Below are 18303 nucleotides of genomic sequence, written 5' to 3' on the forward strand. Positions count from 1 at the left end.
GACACAGTATGCATGACTCTGGTCTAGATATAGGGAGATTAGTGTTGATGAGACTGATGTGTGAGTTGACATTTCCCGGCCACTCCATCTAGGCTACGGGTTTCAGGGCCAAGATGCTCCCTGGAGTGAAAGACGCGCTCTACAAATACATACTTACATTACATTACATTACATTACATGTGTTGGACTGACCACTCATTGGTGGAATTGTCCTTCCCTGCTACTGAATCCCCCAACATAACCATCTATCCACCCGTTTTTAAACGCCCATGGCGTAAATTGAGGTTAGAGGATTTCCACATGTTTCTTAATACGAATCCTCTAGGACCACTTGAAGACACGGAGACATGCTATAGCTCTTTCTGTGCCTGGATCACCCGAGGACTTGACACTCTCATCCCTGCCAAATGGTGTAAGGGTCTCACAGTCAATCCCAGTGCTTGGTTAAATGAGTCTCTGTCCTTTCTACGGAAGGCCTGTAAGAGATTGGAGTGTGACTGGAGGAAAGACTATGACCCTGGGAAACAAGTCTGCTATCTGAGGGAGCTTAAGCATTATCATAAAACCATTTTTACTGTTTGGGCAGCATAGTACGCCAACAAAATCAAGCTTAGCCCTAATCCAGCTAATTGTATCTTTAAAATACTTGAGGGTTAGGAAAAATCTGGACTCCGCCCATATCATCTGATCAGCAGTGCGAGGATCTCGCTGTTTTCTTTATTGAGAAAATTCGCACTATCTATCAGGCTTTCCCCCAAGGACCCCTTCTTCCTCCTATAGTCCCTCACAGATCCCTGTCCCTCCCATCCCTTCTAGCTTTCCCGAGTATCACCCAGGACAAATTCACCCGTCTGAGTAGGACAGTTAAATCTGGCTCCCCGGCCGATCCTTTGAGGCCTGCTCAGTTTCAAGATTCCGCCCCACTATGTCATCTGGCTAATTCCTCTCTCTCCACTGCTGTGGTCCAGATGCCTTGGAAACAGGCATGGGTCTCCCCTATTCTCAAGAAACCCCTGCTTGATCCTAATAAACCCTCTAACTTTCGGCCTATATCCCTCTTGCCTTGGGTGGCCAAAATTACGGAGGCTCATGTAAATTCTACACTCACCAACTTTTTGAGCGCTAATAATATTTTAGATCCCTCACAAAACGGTTTCCGCCCGGGCCACAGCACTCAGACGGCTCTTCTAGCAGTGACGGAACATCTGCGGTCCATTCTTGATTCCAGTCAAACGGCGGCAATGATTTTGCTTGATCTCAGTGCCACCTTTGACACGGTCTCGCATGGCATCCTCCTACAACGCCTGGAGAAAGCTGGTGTGGCTGGGCAGGCCCTGGAATGGTTTAGATCATTCTTGACCGATAGATCTTTTCGTGTTTCGGCCGATCCTTGTCTTTCCCAGGTCTATTCCATCAACCAGGGAGTGCCCCAGGGCTCGGCGCTGAGCCCGTCATTATTCAACCTTTATGTTCAGCCGCTGACAGCAGTCGCCAGGGAGTGGGACCTTACTATGGTCTCATATTCTGACGAATGTATCTAAATTCAGGGATGGGCTGGCAGCCATTGCAGAATGGATGACCACCAACTGCTTGCAGCTGAATGCCAGCAAAACAGAGGTCCTGTTGGTAGGGAAGAATTCGAGGGCCTGGAATGAACACTGGTAGCCTAGCGCTCTGGGCCCTGCCCCTAAACCTAAAGCTCTGGTGAAGAACCTAGGGGTTCTTCCCTCAGTTTCCAAGACCACACAAAAAGAGTCGCCAGCACTTGTTTTGGCCTTCTGCGCGGCCTCAAACCCATTCTGAAATTCTTTGATTCCTCGACCCGCCAGCTGATTATCCAGTCATCTATTCTATCCCAACTGGACTATGCCAGCTCCATTCTTCTAGGGGATAATCAGGCTGAAATAACCCGGATGCAATGCGTTCAAAACGCCGCAGCTAGGGCTTTGTTGAGTATACCACGAACCTTCTCTACAGCTGCTGCTATTAGGAAACTCCGTTGGCTCCCTATGGCAGCGCGCATTCAATGTAAAACATTGTGCCTTTCTTTTAAGATCTTGAAGCTGTCCACGCCTAGCATACTGGCAAATCTTCTTATCCCTTATGTTCCCTCCCGCCAGTTACGCTCCCTGGGGCAGTACTTGGTCACTGTACCCTGGGTGTAACGTCTTCGTGCAGGTGGCCGGTCTTTCCGCTATCTGGCAGCTAGACTTTGGAATTCATTACCGTTCCAGGTTCGCAGTATGGATAGCCTGCTTGAATTCAGGAGAGCTATCAAAACCTTCCTTTTTCCATCTTACTAGGTCTGTTCTCCTTCTTTTTTTCTAGTGCTCTTTTCTGCTCTGGTGTATGGTTGCTGATTTATGATGTTGGTAGCGCCGGGACGCCCCTTTGCTGGGGCAGCTGAGCGCTATACAAATCCTAATAACATAACATAACATGAATACCTCGTCATACCCTTTGGGTTATGCAACGCGCCCGCCGCCTTCCAGTTGTTCCTGAGTAATGTCCTGCGCAAATACCTGGATCACTTCGTCGTGGTGTACATCAATGACATTCTTATCTATTCACCCACCATCGAGAGCCACATCTATCATGTGCGTACCATTCTACGCATCCTGCAGGAACATCAGCTATACTATATTATAAAATCAGTAAGTGCGAGTTCGGAGTTACCACTGTGGAATTTCTAGGTGTGATGTTAACTCCTAGGGGACAAGAGATGGCAGAAAGGAAGATAGCAGCAGTAAAAGATTGGCCCACTCCAACAAATGTCAGAGACATCCAATATTTTCTAGGCTTTGCCAATTTTTACCGCTGTTTCATCAGCCTCTTTTCATCCCTGGCATCTCCCTTAACACGTCTGCTACAGAAGAAGGTTCCCTTTCCTTTCAATGGACAAAGGAGACACAAAAGGGGTTTGAGGCTTTGAAGGAGGCGTTTATATCCGCTCCAGTCTTGGTGCACGCTGATCATGTTCAACCCTATATCGTAGAGGCAGATGCGTTTGACCACGCAGTATAAGCAGTGCTATCACAACACCATTCTGACATTGGACAGTTCCATCCGGTGGCTTAGCGGTCAAGGAAACTCAAAGCTGCAGAACGCAACTATACAATAGCCGAAAAGGAGTTTCTGGCTTATAAAGATACCTTTCAAGAGTGGCGACATTTCCTTAAAGGAGCTAAATACATTATCACGGTTTACACAGACCACCGTAATCTCCAGTTCATGATGGCAGCACGTCATCTCTCCCCACGTCAACTGAGATAGACCTTGTTCTTTGCGAGTATAACTTTCTGGTTACCTATCGACCCGGAAAAGACAATAAGAAAGCCAACGCTTTAACCCGTCAAACACACACTCAACCATTGGAGGAACAGGCAGAGAAAGCCATTATAGATCTTTAACACGTCCTTTGCGCTACCATAATGGAGCCCTTTCTCAAAAGCGTTGCGCAGAAGGTACGTACCAAAAAATGGAAGGCGTGGTTGGCGAGTCATCCAGAGTGGGAGCTAAAAACAAGGCCTACCAGTACGAGGGAAACAGCTGCTGATCCCAATTTCCTCACTACGAAGACATGTTTTCTCCTGGTGTCATATCCTTCCCAGTGCAGGGCACAACGGAATTGAAAAAAACACTGAGAGAGTGTTGTGCCAGTTTTGGTGGCCCTCCGTAAGAACTGACACCTGAACTTGGGTCATGGAGTGCGTAACATGTAACCAGAAGATATCTGGAACCCATATATCGGAAATGTAGAATATTAACTGCAAAAGAATTGTTACTTGTGTGTAAACAACCACCCAACGAATTTGTATGTTATAATTTCTATACATTTTTAAAACCTTTTTTGACATTATATTAACTTGTAAAGAATTTGTTTTTATATAATATTTGTGGTCCTCAGTCGAGTACCAAATCAAATAAAAATCTTTTTGACTTTTGACTTTATGTAACCAGATGAAGACCTTTCATGCCAGACAAGCAGGACTTCTACAACCGTTGCCAACCCCAGATCTTCCATGGGAAAAAATATCCATGGACTTCATTGTGGGAATGCCATCAGACAAAGACTACACAACAATCCTGGTTGTGGTGGACTACCTTACTAAAATGGCCCATTTCATCGCCTGTAAAACCATGCCCACTGCAGGCCAGTTAGCCCAACTGCTGCTAGTGCACGTGGTGAGGTTGCATGGGCGTCCGCAAGTGGTAGTTTCAGACTGTGGACCTCAGTTTACAGCCACATTTTGGAAGACGTGGTGTGAAGTCTTCCAGATAACACCCAACCTGTCAACGAGTTTTCATCCACAAATGGAAGGTCAAACTAAAAGGGTGAATCAATCCTTAAAGCAATACCTATGGTGTTATGTGGAAAACACCACTGAAGCCTGGGTAGACGGGTTGTGGTTAGCTGAGATCACCTACAACAGTGCCATACACAGTTCCACTAAACACTCACCGTTTTTCTTCACTTATGGTTACCACCCTAGGTTCATTCCCCTTGTACATCCAGTGAAGACTGAGGCCCTACCAGAGGTTAGAGAGAGAGTGCTTCACATACAGAAAACACTGAAAGAAACACAAAAAAGATAGAGAGAGGCAAAAGAACATTACAAGACATACGCAGACAAACATAGGCTTCCAGGTCCCGTCTATAAAGTGGGGGATTACGTATGGCTATCCACTAGGAACATCAGGTTCAAGAGATATAGCATTTTTAATCCCAAATACATCGGTCCTTACAAGGTGGTGAAGCTCATCAATCCAGTAGCAGTCAGACTGGCCTTGCCCTCCTCCCTGAGGATTCATCCGTCCTTTCACATTTCTCTTCTAAAACCCTCTAGTTCAGCTGCCAACAGAGGTCCGCATCTGGTGCTGGTGAACGAAGAGCTAGAACGGGAGGGGTATCCTGGATTCCAAGATATACCAGGTTATGGTACTTGATAGCTTGGAAAGGATATGGAGACGAGGAAAACACCTGGGAGCCAGCAACAGGGGTTCATGCTCCACGTTATGTCTCATCGTTTCATAAACACTTCCCTGAGAAACCATGTCTCTGTCAGTGTTCTTCGGAAGAGGAATGTACTGTTGCGTCTCACCCGAAAGGAAGTAAAAGAACACTGCAGAGACGCGCTAAAGCGCAACTGCCATAACAAAACTACAAAGCCCATGAGCCTTGGCGGTTCTGACGTCCGTGACGTCTGCACGCGCCTGAGGCGTTCCCTTAAAAGAAACTCGCGGGGCATCGGAGAGAAGCTGACTACTTTACCGGAGGAGCCGCTATGAAGAAGGAGGCTGGTAAGGGTGCGTTGTGCACCGAAACCTTCAAGTTACTTCAGGGTCACAGCTGTGGGCTCCTTTCCTTGTGGTGGCGACTGTGGGGGCATTAACGCTGCTTCGGTTGGTTGCTCCGTTGGCGGAACCAGATTCAAGTTCCTTGTGGAGCAACTTAGCAGCAAGGCCCCATTTCAGGTGTTGCGCATTTTCAGTAAATTACCCGTGTGAATTCTTGAGGGGTAGGAACCTCTTGGGTTCTCCGCTACATTCAGACTACAAGGGATTCTGGGCAAACAAGACCAGAAACTTTTTCCCGCATTGGCGAACCACTCAGTTCATGCGGGGAAAACGATCCTTTCTTAAAAAAAAAAGGCGACTTTGTTAGCAATAGCATTACGCTCAGTTACCTTGGTTTACTGCCCAGAGCAGTGGGCACTTTCTACATGTTTCTGTTGTGTTTCAAGAGTGGTGTTAACTCTTCCTCAGAAGAGGACGAGTACAAGAGAGAGTGAATGTGAGACAGTGCGGAGCACTCCTTTTACATTGTGTACAATTCTGAATAGTTCAATCAACTAAGGTAAGCTTCCCGAAGAATGGAAAGCGGCCCAGATAATGCCCATTAGGAAAAACAACAAACTGTCTCCCGACATCATAACAAACTATCGGCCAATCTCACTCCTCCCACTGTATAGCAAATTATTGGAAAAACACATCAATACACATCTTTCCATTTTTATTGAATCCTCCAACTGTCTTGACCCCTCACAGTCGGGATTTCACCCCAATTACAGTGCCGAATCAGCTCTGGTCAACGTGATTGACGACATTCGTATGCAGGCGGACGCCGGCCGAGCAGTAATTCTCATACTGCTCGACCTCTCTGCCGCATTCGACACCATCTCACATCAGATCCTGCTAGCAAGACTAGAATCCATAGGGATCCAAGCCACTGCATTAGACTGGATTGGGGACTTTCTCAAAGGAAGAACACAAACAGTACACCTTGGACCCTTCAGTTCAGAAACCAACCCGGTGACCAAAGGAGTTCCGTAGGGCTCTTGTCTTAGCCCTTCGCTATTCAATATTTATGTAGCTCCACTTGCGGCACTCCTTAGGAAGAGCAGGTTCACCCCCATTTCCCACGCAGCTCCTCCTCACCTTCGACAAAGATACCCCGAACATCAATTACATTTTTCTAGAAGGTATGAGGACCATAACATCATGGATGAGCAGCAATTTCCTGCAGTTAAATGCTGGTAAAACTGAAATAATGCTCTTCAGAGAAGCAGTGACCACCTGGTCTCCCAGCTGGTGGTCGGAAGAAATAATAATAATAATCCACATTTGAAAAGCGCACAATCACCCGTAAGGGTCTCTAGGCGCTGGTGGCCATCAGGAAGATTAAGCAAGCTATTGCCCAGAGTCACATGGTGCTGGGCTAATCTGCCGCCGGTGCCGGGGATCGAACGGTGATCCCCAGATTCCGGAGTCAGTCGCCCTAGCCGCGGCGCCACACCTCTCCATCCCCTAAGCCAGTAGTCAAAAACCTAGGAGTCCTAATCGGTAGCAAACTCAACCTTGATGAACACATCGCCACCACCAAACGAGCCTGCTTTCACGCACGTAGTCTTCTTCGTAAAGTCTTTCACTTCCTTCCCACGTCCACCCGCAAAACTCTGGTTCATGCCTTAGTTCTCAGTCGCCTGGATTTCAGTAATACCCTGCTGATCTCTGCCAAAGAATCTGCCCTCAACAGCCTACAGGTGGTGCAGAACACAGCCGCCTGCCTGGTAACCAATTCACCATATCGCACCCCATCACTGCCCTTGCTTCGCAAGCTCCACTGGTTACCCATCCGCAAAAGAATCAAATTCAAAATGTGCTGCCTGGTGTTCAAGGGCCTCAACCAGTTGGGTCCCATACATCTGACCAACAAACTGACCAGACACTCACACTCGCGCACCCTCCGCTCCAAGGGGAAAGGTCTTCTCGTCATCCCTCGCATCAAGCAAACCAGACTGGGAGGCAAATCATTCTGCCATCTAGCACCCCAACTCTGGAATCAGCTTCCACTGGACATGTGCCTTTGCACCAACTATCTAAGCTTTCGGGGAAAATTGAAAACTTCACTGTTCTAAAAACTCCCACTGCTTCACCGGCTTGCGACTTCAGCGTGGAGATACCCCATGTGGGGTGATTCAGCCGCTTTACAAATGTCATAAATAAATAAAATAAATAAATAAATAACACTAGTGACTTCAGACCTCTGTTCAAGATGTATTGAAACAGAGGACAGGATCTGATTCCTGATATCTTTGGTGTGCTTCCAACTGTGGGTAATTAGTCATGCGTGTTTCTTTATGTGTCCAGAAGCAGGGGTACCGAGAGTGAGCAGGAGGACGGCTCTTCCGCACCCCTGTCTCTGCAAAAAGGGATTGACTAATTGGTATGTTGTATTATCCTCTGTGAACCCTCCGTTATTGAATTGTTGTGCTTCTGAGAATACTGCTGATTGTTATGTTTCACCTCCAGATCTAGCTGAAATCAAATACCTGTCCTAAGTGAATTGCAGATTAGAAGAAGTGTTTTTTTCTTTATTTACAGGGATTGCTATTAAGTGTTCTACCTACCATCCAAGAGGGGTAGGGTAGGAAAGGAAGAAGTTATAGGTTATATTGTTAGTTATACCTGTCTTGTTCTTTTACAGGTCTCCCTCCTTGCTGTCCCCTTCCTTCCCTTCCCCCGCTTGACCACTCCATGGTTTCTGTGTACATATGTTCAGACCGTTGTGGTGTTGAGAGGTGGACCATTTTGAGCAACGTACGATCCTGAGGAGTTTCGGCCATGACAGATAGTCTTAGAGGGGTTAGTGCTAACCAAGATTTTATCGGCCACAAACTCCGCTCGTGCTCTCCAAAATAATTTGTGATAATGCTTATTAGCTGCTCGGTATTTACTTTTTGCTGCCACGTCGTACGAGCGTCTCCAGGCGCGTTCAAGCTGGTTACAATATTTTTTGGCTTGGTAGAGGAGGCGGAAATCTGTGGAAGGCAATGAAGCCCACCCAAGGGGTGTCGACATTTCTTATTGCAATGCGGCGTGTAAACTCCATCTGGAATCAATCCTGAGGTCAGAGGCCCAAATGATAAAACTAAAACAGCATAGTGGGGAGGGTAGCCGGGGTCTGGTGCACCGCCAGCTGCAGATTCATTCTAGTATCCTGATGGATGAGGCCCGATTGGCATGGCTGGTATCCCATAGCAGAATTTATCAATGGGGCGACAAGTCCAGCAAAATTCTACATCGACTGTGTCATGGGCCCCTGCACCTCCAGGCTGTCCCCAGTATACTGGGCCCGGATGGGAGTGTTCTAAGTGACCTCTCATTGATAGCAGAGAGCTTTGCAAGCTGTATTGCGTAGCTCCACACCCATAAGGAACTCCTGCAGGAAGACACGCTACAACGTTTTATAGATGCCCTACCACCCGAGCCCTTTCAGATGAGGCAAGGGCCGACCTTGACGTCCCATTCACCACGGAGGAGCTTTGGGCTGCACTGGAGGATTTGAACTCTGGTAAGTGGCCGGGTCCTAATGAATTCCCCTTGCAAATTCTTAAGAAATATTTCCTCAAATTAAGACCCCATTTTCTCAGCGTAGTGGACGAGGCGACGGGGTTGCCTTCCACGGGGTGGAGACACGCTGAGGTGGTTGTTTTTCATAAACCCAATAGGCCTCCGGAACAGCACGCATCATATCACCGTTCGCTTTTGAACGTTGAGGCCAAAATCTTGGCCACAGCGCTGGCCAAATGACTCCAATCACATATAACAAACCTGATCCATCCCGATCAAGCGGGCTTTATGCCTCAGAGAGCTACGCACCATAATATTTGACTGGCCCACATCGCTATAGCCTCCTTGAAAGGAGTTGGGAAACGGGCCGCCCTGTTGTTGGCAGATATGGATAGGGCATTCGATTGCCTCAGCTGGGTATTCCAGTTCGCGCTACCAGACCGCCTCATTATAGGGCCACTATTTTTGTCATACTTAAAATTGCTGTATACAGACCTTACGGCATCAGTGTGAGTTGCAGGGTCCACTTGCTGTACATTTTCGATTGGAAGGGGCACCCGCCAGGGGTGCCCATTGTTGCCGTATTTATTTGCCTCAGCAATAAAGCCCTTGGCGGCATGGGTGCGGATGGATGCATCGGTAAAAGGCTTCTAGTAGGCTCATAGACTTTCAGACCGCATCGCACTATGTGCAGATGATGTTTTATTCTTTTTAACGAACATCAACAGGACAGGGTCGGGACTGCTCCGTATAATGCAAATCTTTGGGGAATCCTCTGGCTTACTTATGAATCCCTGTAAGTCTACCCTATGGGTACTGGGGGAGGGCTGGATTGGAGTACTGGGCATCGGCGGTACAGGTAACAACGGAGTACCTGGGAGTCTTCCTGTCGGACACAACGCACATGGAATGGGACAGGAATATTGCTCCGACATTGGGTGCGGGTGCGAGAGGAGACAGGCGCAGACAGCGGCCGCCATCTTGGGTGAGGGAGAGGATAGCGCGCTAGTGCTACGGCCGATTTGGGGCCAGAGCACATAAAAGAAGCGCAATAGAGCAGCCTATCATTGATAGAGGTCACTCCTGAGGCGGAAGCCGGGAGATAGATACTGTATTGTTTTAAATTGCACTTCTGAATTGTTATTTTACCATTTTCTTAAAAATCGCTGTTTTTTAATCTTTCACTGTAATTTCTTGTTGCATCAGAAAACGCTGCCCTGACTGTACTTACTTAAGTAATCATTCCCTCTTGGGACTCCTGCTGTCCTTTCTTGGCCGATTGACGGGCCCAGCAGGTTCTCTCTCCCCTCGTCCCCAGGCGCAGACAGCGGCCGCCATCTTGGGTGAGGGAGAGGATAGCGCGCTAGTGCTACGGCCGATTTGGGGCCAGAGCACATAAAAGAAGCGCAATAGAGCAGCCTACCATTGATAGAGGTCACTCCTGAGGCGGAAGCCGGGAGATAGATACTGTATTGCTTTAAATTGCACTTCTGAATTGTTATTTTACCATTTTCTTAAAAATCGCCGTTTTTTAATCTTTCACTGTAATTTCTTGTTGCATCAGAAAACGCTGCCCTGACTGTACTTACTTAAGTAATCATTCCCTCTTGGGACTCCTGCTGTCCTTTCTTGGCCGATTGACGGGCCCAGCAGGTTCTCTCTCCCCTCGTCCCCAGGCGCAGACAGCGGCCGCCATCTTGGGTGAGGGAGAGGATAGCGCGTTAGTGCTACGGCCGATTTGGGGCCAGAGCACGATAAAATGGATCCTGCTTTCCGTCCGGACAGTGGGCGGGCGCAGCGGGCCGCCGATGGCGCGCCGGAGGCGCGCCAGAGGCAAACCCGTCTGGGCCCGTCCGGGCTCCGCCGGGCTCAGGGCACGAACCTATGCCCGATCTCACTGATGGCCCCATTCTCTACTCCCGAAGTGAGCTTCTTGCTCTGAGACCCCGTAAACATAAACATTGTCACTATCTGCATACATCGGAGCACGTATTCACGTGTTGCGACATGTGCAACTCAGGCCCTTTGGGTTCAACGCAGCATCACCCAGCCACTACTGACCTTCGTATGGCCTCATTGAATTGTAGGTCCCTCCCAAAACATTCACTTGAGCTTAATTTTTTGCTTCAAGATCATGACCTGGATATTCTGTTTCTTACAGAAACGTGGCTCTCTGCCAACTCCGAGGCCGACATTGTTAGCACTCTCCCTACAGGATACCTTATTTATTCACAGATCAGAACCTCGGGCAAAGGAGGTGGACTGGCTATTCTACATAAAAAACACTTAACTTGCAGGATGAAGGACGGCGGATTCGCGGATTCCGAAAACTGTCACTTCCATTTCCAACTCTCCCCTACTACCTCCTTCACAGGCCTTTTAGTATATCGTCCCCCCGGGCACTACGGTCAGTTCACCAGCTCCCTCCTAGAAACAGTCACCGTTCTAGCTTCCTCTGCGCCTAACTTCACCATCTTAGGTGATTTGAATCTCCACTTCAACGAACCGTCTGACAAAGTGGCCTCTGATTTGCTACTTGATCTATCATCCTATGAGATTCATCTCAGAAATACAGGTGCCACACACAACAAAGGTCACCTTTTAGATCCGATACTCTCTAATATCGGGTCACTTCAAACCAGTCCCCCAGCTCCCCTCCCCTGGACAGACCATTTTCTCTTGATTTTTACGTGGCAGGTCGAGCGCAAAATTGTTCATTCGCCTAGTACCTCCACTCACGACAGAATGTGGTCGAAACTCTGAGTGGAAAAGTGGATTGACATCCTAGACTGCTCCCTCCCACCCCCCGCTTTGGATCCCGTTGTGGCCGATATTAATCTCAAAAACTGGCTCTCTAACTCATTGGACTTAGTTCTACCCAAAAAAGCCCTGAGAAAAAAGCAGGCCAGAACTGGCTCTGCCCCCTGGTACACTCCTGAGCTTAGAACCCTTAGGCAAGGCTGCAAGAGGCTTGAGCGTATCTGGAGAAGAAACTGGGACACGGCCAACTAAAACACCTATCGCGACTCTATCAGAGCGTATAAAGTGGCCCTCAGAAATGCCAAAACAACATTTTTTGATCATAGAATTAAAAATGCCTCTAACTCAACGAGAGAGACTTACATGATCATGAAAGAACTCCTGAAGATCCCTGATCCCCCGTTACCCCATGATCCCTCAGGCGCTAAATGCAATGAACTAGCCACTTACTTTTACCAGAAAATCAAAAATATCATTTCCACCTTACCCCAAATGGAGAGCCCCTTACACCATAAGATCTCGCCCCCGGACATAACCCCTCAGCTGAACACTTTTAATTTAATCTCGGAGGAGGATTTTCTCAAAATCTTATCAACATCAAGAGTGGTTCTCCTAGTGACCCTGTCCCGATGCGGTTCTTAAAACAGATAGCTGCCACTATTTCCACCCCGGCTACTGAGCTCATCAATCTCTCTCTTTCTCAGGGCATTGTACCTCCCAGTTGGAAAGGGGCCATCGTCAAGGCCCTCCTTAAGAAACCTCATCTCGACCCTCTAGAGCTTGCCAATTTCAGACCGATCTCCCTTCTCCCAGGGATTAGTAAGATCACCGAAAAAGTGGTGAACTACCAACTTTCCAACTTTTTGGAGTCCAATGATCGGTTACGCGATTCCCAAACCGGATTCCGCCCAGGCCAAGGCACTGACACCGCTCTCCTCACTGTCATCGAGGAGACCAGGCGTATTCTGGATTCAGGAGGGTCAGTGGCAGTGATCCTCCTGGACCTGAGTGCGGCCTTCGATACGGTGAATCACCGTATCTTGATCCACCGTCTGGCTGAAGTCGGAATACGAGGGTCTGCTCTGACCTGGCTATCATCCTTTCTTTCGAATCGCACCTTCCAAGTTTGGGAAGGCAATTCACAATCTGCCTTAATTCCCCTCCAGTGTGGTGTGCCGCAGGGCTCATCTTTGAGCCCCACATTGTTTAATGTGTATATGGCCCTCCTGGAGGAGGTGGTCACCCCCTTCGGGATCAAAATAATAAGCTATGCCGATGATACCCAACTGGTCGTTTCTCTTTCACAGCTTAGTCAATGCTCTGACAATCTCCATCACTGCTTGACCAAGATCCATGCCTGGATGTGTGACTCCTCACTCAAGCTTAACAGAGAAAAAACGGAAATCATGATGTTAGGTCACAAGTCGGCCGTTCTGCCCCCTTCCATCTGGCCGACCTGTCTGGGGGTCCCACCCACCCCGAGAAAGGAAATCAAAAGTCTGGGGGTTTGGCTGGAACAGGACCTTTCGCTTAAGACTCATGCGAAAAAGACAGCAGGTACCTGCTTCGGCCTACTCCGTTCCGCCCGCAAAATCCTCCCCCTCCTCCCACAGCACTCTAGGAGGCTTTTGATACAAGGTCTAGTTCTTTCTAGACTAGACTTCAGTAATGCAATTTTCCTGGGAGCCCCGGAAGCTACTATCAACAAGCTTCAATAAACCCAAAATGCTGCTGCCAGGCTTTTAATGGGTATCCCCCTTAGGTCATCAGCTAAGCCTGCTCTCAAAGCTCTTCACTGGCTCCCCGTTCGAGAGAGGATTATTTTCAAATCCCTATGCATTACCCACAAAATCCTCCAAGGTAAAGGACCCCCGATTATGAGAAGCCTGGTCACCCCCTATAAACCCAACAGACCCCTGCGTTCTGATAATGGGTTCCTGGCTACGGTGCCTAGAATTAAGAAAACTCGCACCGGAGGCCGCCGCTTCTCGGTCAACGCGGCTTCCCATTGGAATTCTCTCCCATTGCAACTTCGTGCGGAACCCGGCCTCCTCCGTTTTCGGAAATCTTTGAAAACTCTCCTTTTTCCCAAATGATTCCCCCCTCCCTTTCACGCCCCCCCCCCTCTCTGAGTCTCACTCTATCTTAGCGCTGGGATGCCTTCTGGTAACCACGCGCTTTACAAAAACGCCATACAATACAATACAATACAATACAATACAAATCTTGGTCACACATGCCCCTCTCCATTCATGGCATGTGAGCTATATTTAAAATGGTATTGCTGCCGCGCTTGCTCCACCGGTTGCAGAATCATCCATTTCCGATTCCTCATACTTGGTTTTGCCAGGTCAATGCTGCTTTGGGCCAGTATCTATGGCCATGGGAGCCTCCAGGGTTGTGCTGCGGACTTGCTTCCAGACACGTATTGCGGGGGGTTTGGCTACATTGGACATGCAATCGTACTATATGGCATCCCATTTGCTAGTACTGAATGAATGGTGGTATGGGGATAGGCGGGACCCCGCATATGCAGTGGAGCGATGGCACACGGGAGAGAGCTTACTCTAGCTAAAAGAGATATTGCAAGGTTGTGGAAGGTATCAGCCCCACCTTCTGTATCGGCATGGAAGAACGGGCTGGATTTCTGTATGGGCTTGGAGGTACCAATATTTAAGGCCACGGGATGCCCGCAAAACCACCCCAAGATTTGGAAACGATGGGCGGAATACCGGGATCTGTACTCGAAGACGTGCCCCCTGCGGATGCGTCTATGCCTTTACTGCCATGGGGGGGCCATAGGGTGAGGAAGCGATCATGTAGCTATGGGATTCATTTGTTGGGGTGGGCCTTGTGGTGGCAAAAGAGACGCAGCAGTGGAACAGTGCAAAGGGAAGGGGTTCAATATGTTCATATTGTTTTGTTCTGTGTATTCTCTATCTCAATAGTATGTAATCTAAATGTCAATGACAATGCTTTGCAGTATATGATATGGTGGATGCCATTTGTATTAGGGGGCTCTGCCCTATGTTTGACTATTGACACAATAAAATATATTTATAAAAAAAAATCTGTTCATGATGAAATAACGCTTGATACGTTTCAAAGATAGTAAAGAGGAGATGTCTCTTATAACCAGGTAAATATTGTGTATTCATATTCCATTACATTGCCTTTTAGTAATTTTAAATATGTTTACATCCAACAGAAAAAAGCCTTGAATGCACAAAATGTTCATGAATGATGAAGATTACACTGTAAAACTGCAAAATACTTTATTAAATAATGGGCTCCAGTATTCAGGAAAACATCAGCGCAGTCAGTGACGGAGGATCCTGAACATAAACTGACAAATCCTGGAAGAAACAGTCAAGGGTAATTCAGCAAATGCAAGAGTCTGAGCTGTGCACCTTCATGCTACAAGACTAAAAGGAACAACTACCTAAAATGATAACTGACCACCATTAAGTGTTCTAGGTTTATTGTAAATTCCTTCTGGCCAAACCACAGGAACCAGAGAACAGTACAATGGAGTGGAACCAGACAGCTGAAAGGTAAAGGAAAGGACAGTTCTATTGTCTAAAAGAGAGTCACTGTCCCAATTTGCACTGACCAGAAGGAGGCTAAATCTTCACCCGCAAGCATGCAAAACAATTATACAAACTAAAGACAAAATCGTTCATGAAGAATCCTTACACATATTTTGAGTGTGGCAAGAGTTTAGTGACTATTGTACTTTATTCTTAAACTGTAAATTCGATGCACAAAATAACACACATACAGGGAATGTTAGAATAACAGCCATGTTGGCCCTTCAGGAAACACAGTCAAGGGATGTAGACAAATGTATACCCGACCCAGAGGAATTAACCAATAGAGAAGTATCAGACACATGCAGTGAGAGCTTTAGTTTGTCATCTTTACTAATGAGCACTCCGCAAATAAACACAGGGGAAATTTTTTTCCAGTGCAGTGAATGTGTGAAGAGCTTTAGTCAATTATCAACCCTACAAATACATCAGCGAACACACACACAGGAAAAACCATTTGAATGCAGTGAATGTGTGAAGAGCTTCAGTCAGTTATCACACCTCCAAATACATCAGCGATCACACACAGGAGAAAGACCCTTCAAATGCACAGAATGTGAAAAGAGCTTTAGTCAGTTATCAAACCTACAAAGACACCAGCGAACACATACAGGTGAAAAACCATACCATTGCAGTGAATGTGGAAGTAGTTTTAGTCTTCCTTCAACATTAATGAATCATCAGCGAACACACACAGGGGAAAAACCTTTTGAATGCACTGAATGTGTAAAGAGCTTTAGCCAGTTAACAGCTCTCCGGAGGCATCAACGAACACACACAGGGGAAAAGCCATACCATTGCGTTGAATGTGTGAAGAGTTTTTGTCAATCATCAGAGCTCCAAAGCCATCAGCGAACACACGCACAGGGGAAAAACCATACCACTGCAATGAATGTGTGAAGAGCTTTACTTGGTTATCACAGCTACAAAAACTGAAGCGAACTCACAAAGGGGAAACACCGTGGCGTTTCAGTGAATGTGGGAGTAGTTTTATTGACACTGCAGCATTAAGGAATCATGGGCAAATGCACTGCTGAGGCCAGAAGCGGTTTCTTAACGTGGGCGTGTGGCCCCCCTACCCCCAGGAACAAATGTAAATGTTTTTATTTGCTGCAGCAGTGCGCAGTAAAGTGTGGGCAAAGTTTGTCGTTCTGCACTAGTCAGAAAGGTCAGAACAGTGGAGTCCGACGTGGGTGGGGATGTGGCTTAAATGGTTGAGTTACAAGCACAGCTGAGGCCTCTTGGGAGGGGAAGGCCGCATGTTGGGTTGGACGGGTGCCTTCTTCTGACATGCACTCTTGAAACCTCTCCTATTTTCAATGATAGGAGCACTGAGAGGATTACATCCCCAGCCCGCAATTGTCTAAAGGAGCGTTGCAAGCCCCTGACCCAGCAAATCCTTGTACTGCTGTCATCAGCAATGTGGCAGTGCTGCTCGAGGATTGGCTTAGGAGGTGGGGGCGGGACTGGAGGATCTTTGTCTGTGAATAGTGAACCGTGCTTGTGAGCGTCCAGTGTTTTCAGGTCTGTTTTTCTTTGAGGCACTGTTCTGTTTATGTATACATTGCCTGTCCAATGCTTGGGAGCCGTTTGTTTTGATATGCTCCCTTAAATAAAAGTTCCCTTTGATGAGTCGTATTCTGCCCAGGGAGCACCATTGACACAGCATGCACAGGGCTTCCTGCCTAAAGAATGAAAAAAATTCATTGTGGGTGATAAACTGCGAGGGAGCCACCAAGTGAAGCGGTGGAGGCCAGGCGCTTGGGAGCATGCAAAATGGCCTGGATAACTTTACTGTCAGCTAAGTTACAGCACTTACGGCTCTTGCTGTAAAATTTGAATAGGGATGCATTGCATTGCGCCTAATGGGTGAGGAGGTAATGGAAGGGAACTATGCACGGGTAGGGAATTACAAGCATTTGACATTTTCCGTTGACAAATAAAAGCCAATTGAAATATTTCACAAGGGAAACTAAACACCTTAAAGTGTTCGCAAACATCGGCCATGGACCAATCTCCTCCTTGCACCCGTGGTGCACTGGCTGCGCCTCTGCATGTGTGGTGCTCTGAGGCACATGACGCCATATTAGGCTCCTGCTGCTAATTTTGTACAATAAGGTAGTGACCGGTTGTATTTTAGATAGAGTATTCGAGTAATAAATGCTGTGAATGTGCTGTTGTGAAATTAGTGCATCGTTATGAGACTGCAGTAAAATACCCAGTTACTTACCGTATTTATATGTACAACATTTTGCTGTGTTGACATAGTTCTCCTTTTAATTTTGTTGATATTCTTGGCTGTTTACCATTCCAATCTTCTAACTGGGGTTGTAAATATGTGAAAACTTAAAGATGCCATTTTCTTCCCATAATTGTTGGACAAATGTGAAATTGTTTAATGTGAAATACATCCTTTTTAAAATGTGACTGTGTGCCATAAAGTTAAGTGAATAATTTACCTAGACAACCTTCCAGTAAGCAGTTCTACTGCTCCTATTTGTTGCGTTTACCACTTCCAGTGCTTAATTTGTAAAAATGAAAATAAAATAAGTGTCAGGGTTCTCGTCAGGAGTCTATACAGACTTGTATTTCTGCCTTTGTACTAGCATTCAGAGCACAATCGTTGGCAAAGGGAAAGTCCTGCAGCACAGTTTACATCACCTTGGTGACGGCACAAAGTCGCCTCAAATTGAAGAGTTTTCCTGTCAGTTCTGTACTTCCAGCCTCCAGAGATGGGCTGAACATTTTGAAGCAGTTCTGAACCACCCTGTCACGGGGCGGGTGTGTCAGACCCCGAGGCAGGTGATCGGAATACCCTTTGGTGGGCAGCCGCCCCTGACTTACGTGCCTCCCTTGCCTCCATGCTGCCCCGGGACTGTCCTGACCCTGATGAGTGGATGAAGGGCGATCCGGAGTACTGGTGGCCAACGAACCAGGAGACGGAACACGTCTCCTTTAAGGACTGGGACACCGGCGCGGTAGCCCCGCCCCCTTCCGGGAAAGCGACGACGTCAAAAGCACAGCGCGAGGAGGAAGAGACGGACAACGCGAGCCCCGAGTCGAGTGGACGAGAGGTGCCTTCCAGACGTTGCCCCGGCGG

General features: G+C 47.5%; 1 protein-coding gene across 2 annotated transcripts in view; it reads left to right on the forward strand.

The window, feature by feature from the left end:
• LOC144807888 (uncharacterized) overlaps window positions 1-17755 on the forward strand; it is a 55635-nt gene extending 37880 nt beyond the window's left edge. For both annotated transcript variants that reach the window (XM_078673497.1, XM_078673498.1), the window contains one exon: window positions 14822-17755. In XM_078673497.1, coding sequence (XP_078529623.1) covers window positions 15417-16103 — 687 coding nt within the window. In that variant the 5' untranslated portion in view covers window positions 14822-15416 and the 3' untranslated portion in view covers window positions 16104-17755. The remainder of the gene's footprint in view (window positions 1-14821) is intronic.
• The last annotated feature ends 548 nt before the right edge of the window (window positions 17756-18303 follow it).

The sequence above is a fragment of the Lissotriton helveticus genome, chromosome 1_2, assembly GCF_964261635.1.
Source record: "Lissotriton helveticus chromosome 1_2, aLisHel1.1, whole genome shotgun sequence".
Taxonomy (NCBI): Eukaryota; Metazoa; Chordata; class Amphibia; order Caudata; family Salamandridae; genus Lissotriton; species Lissotriton helveticus.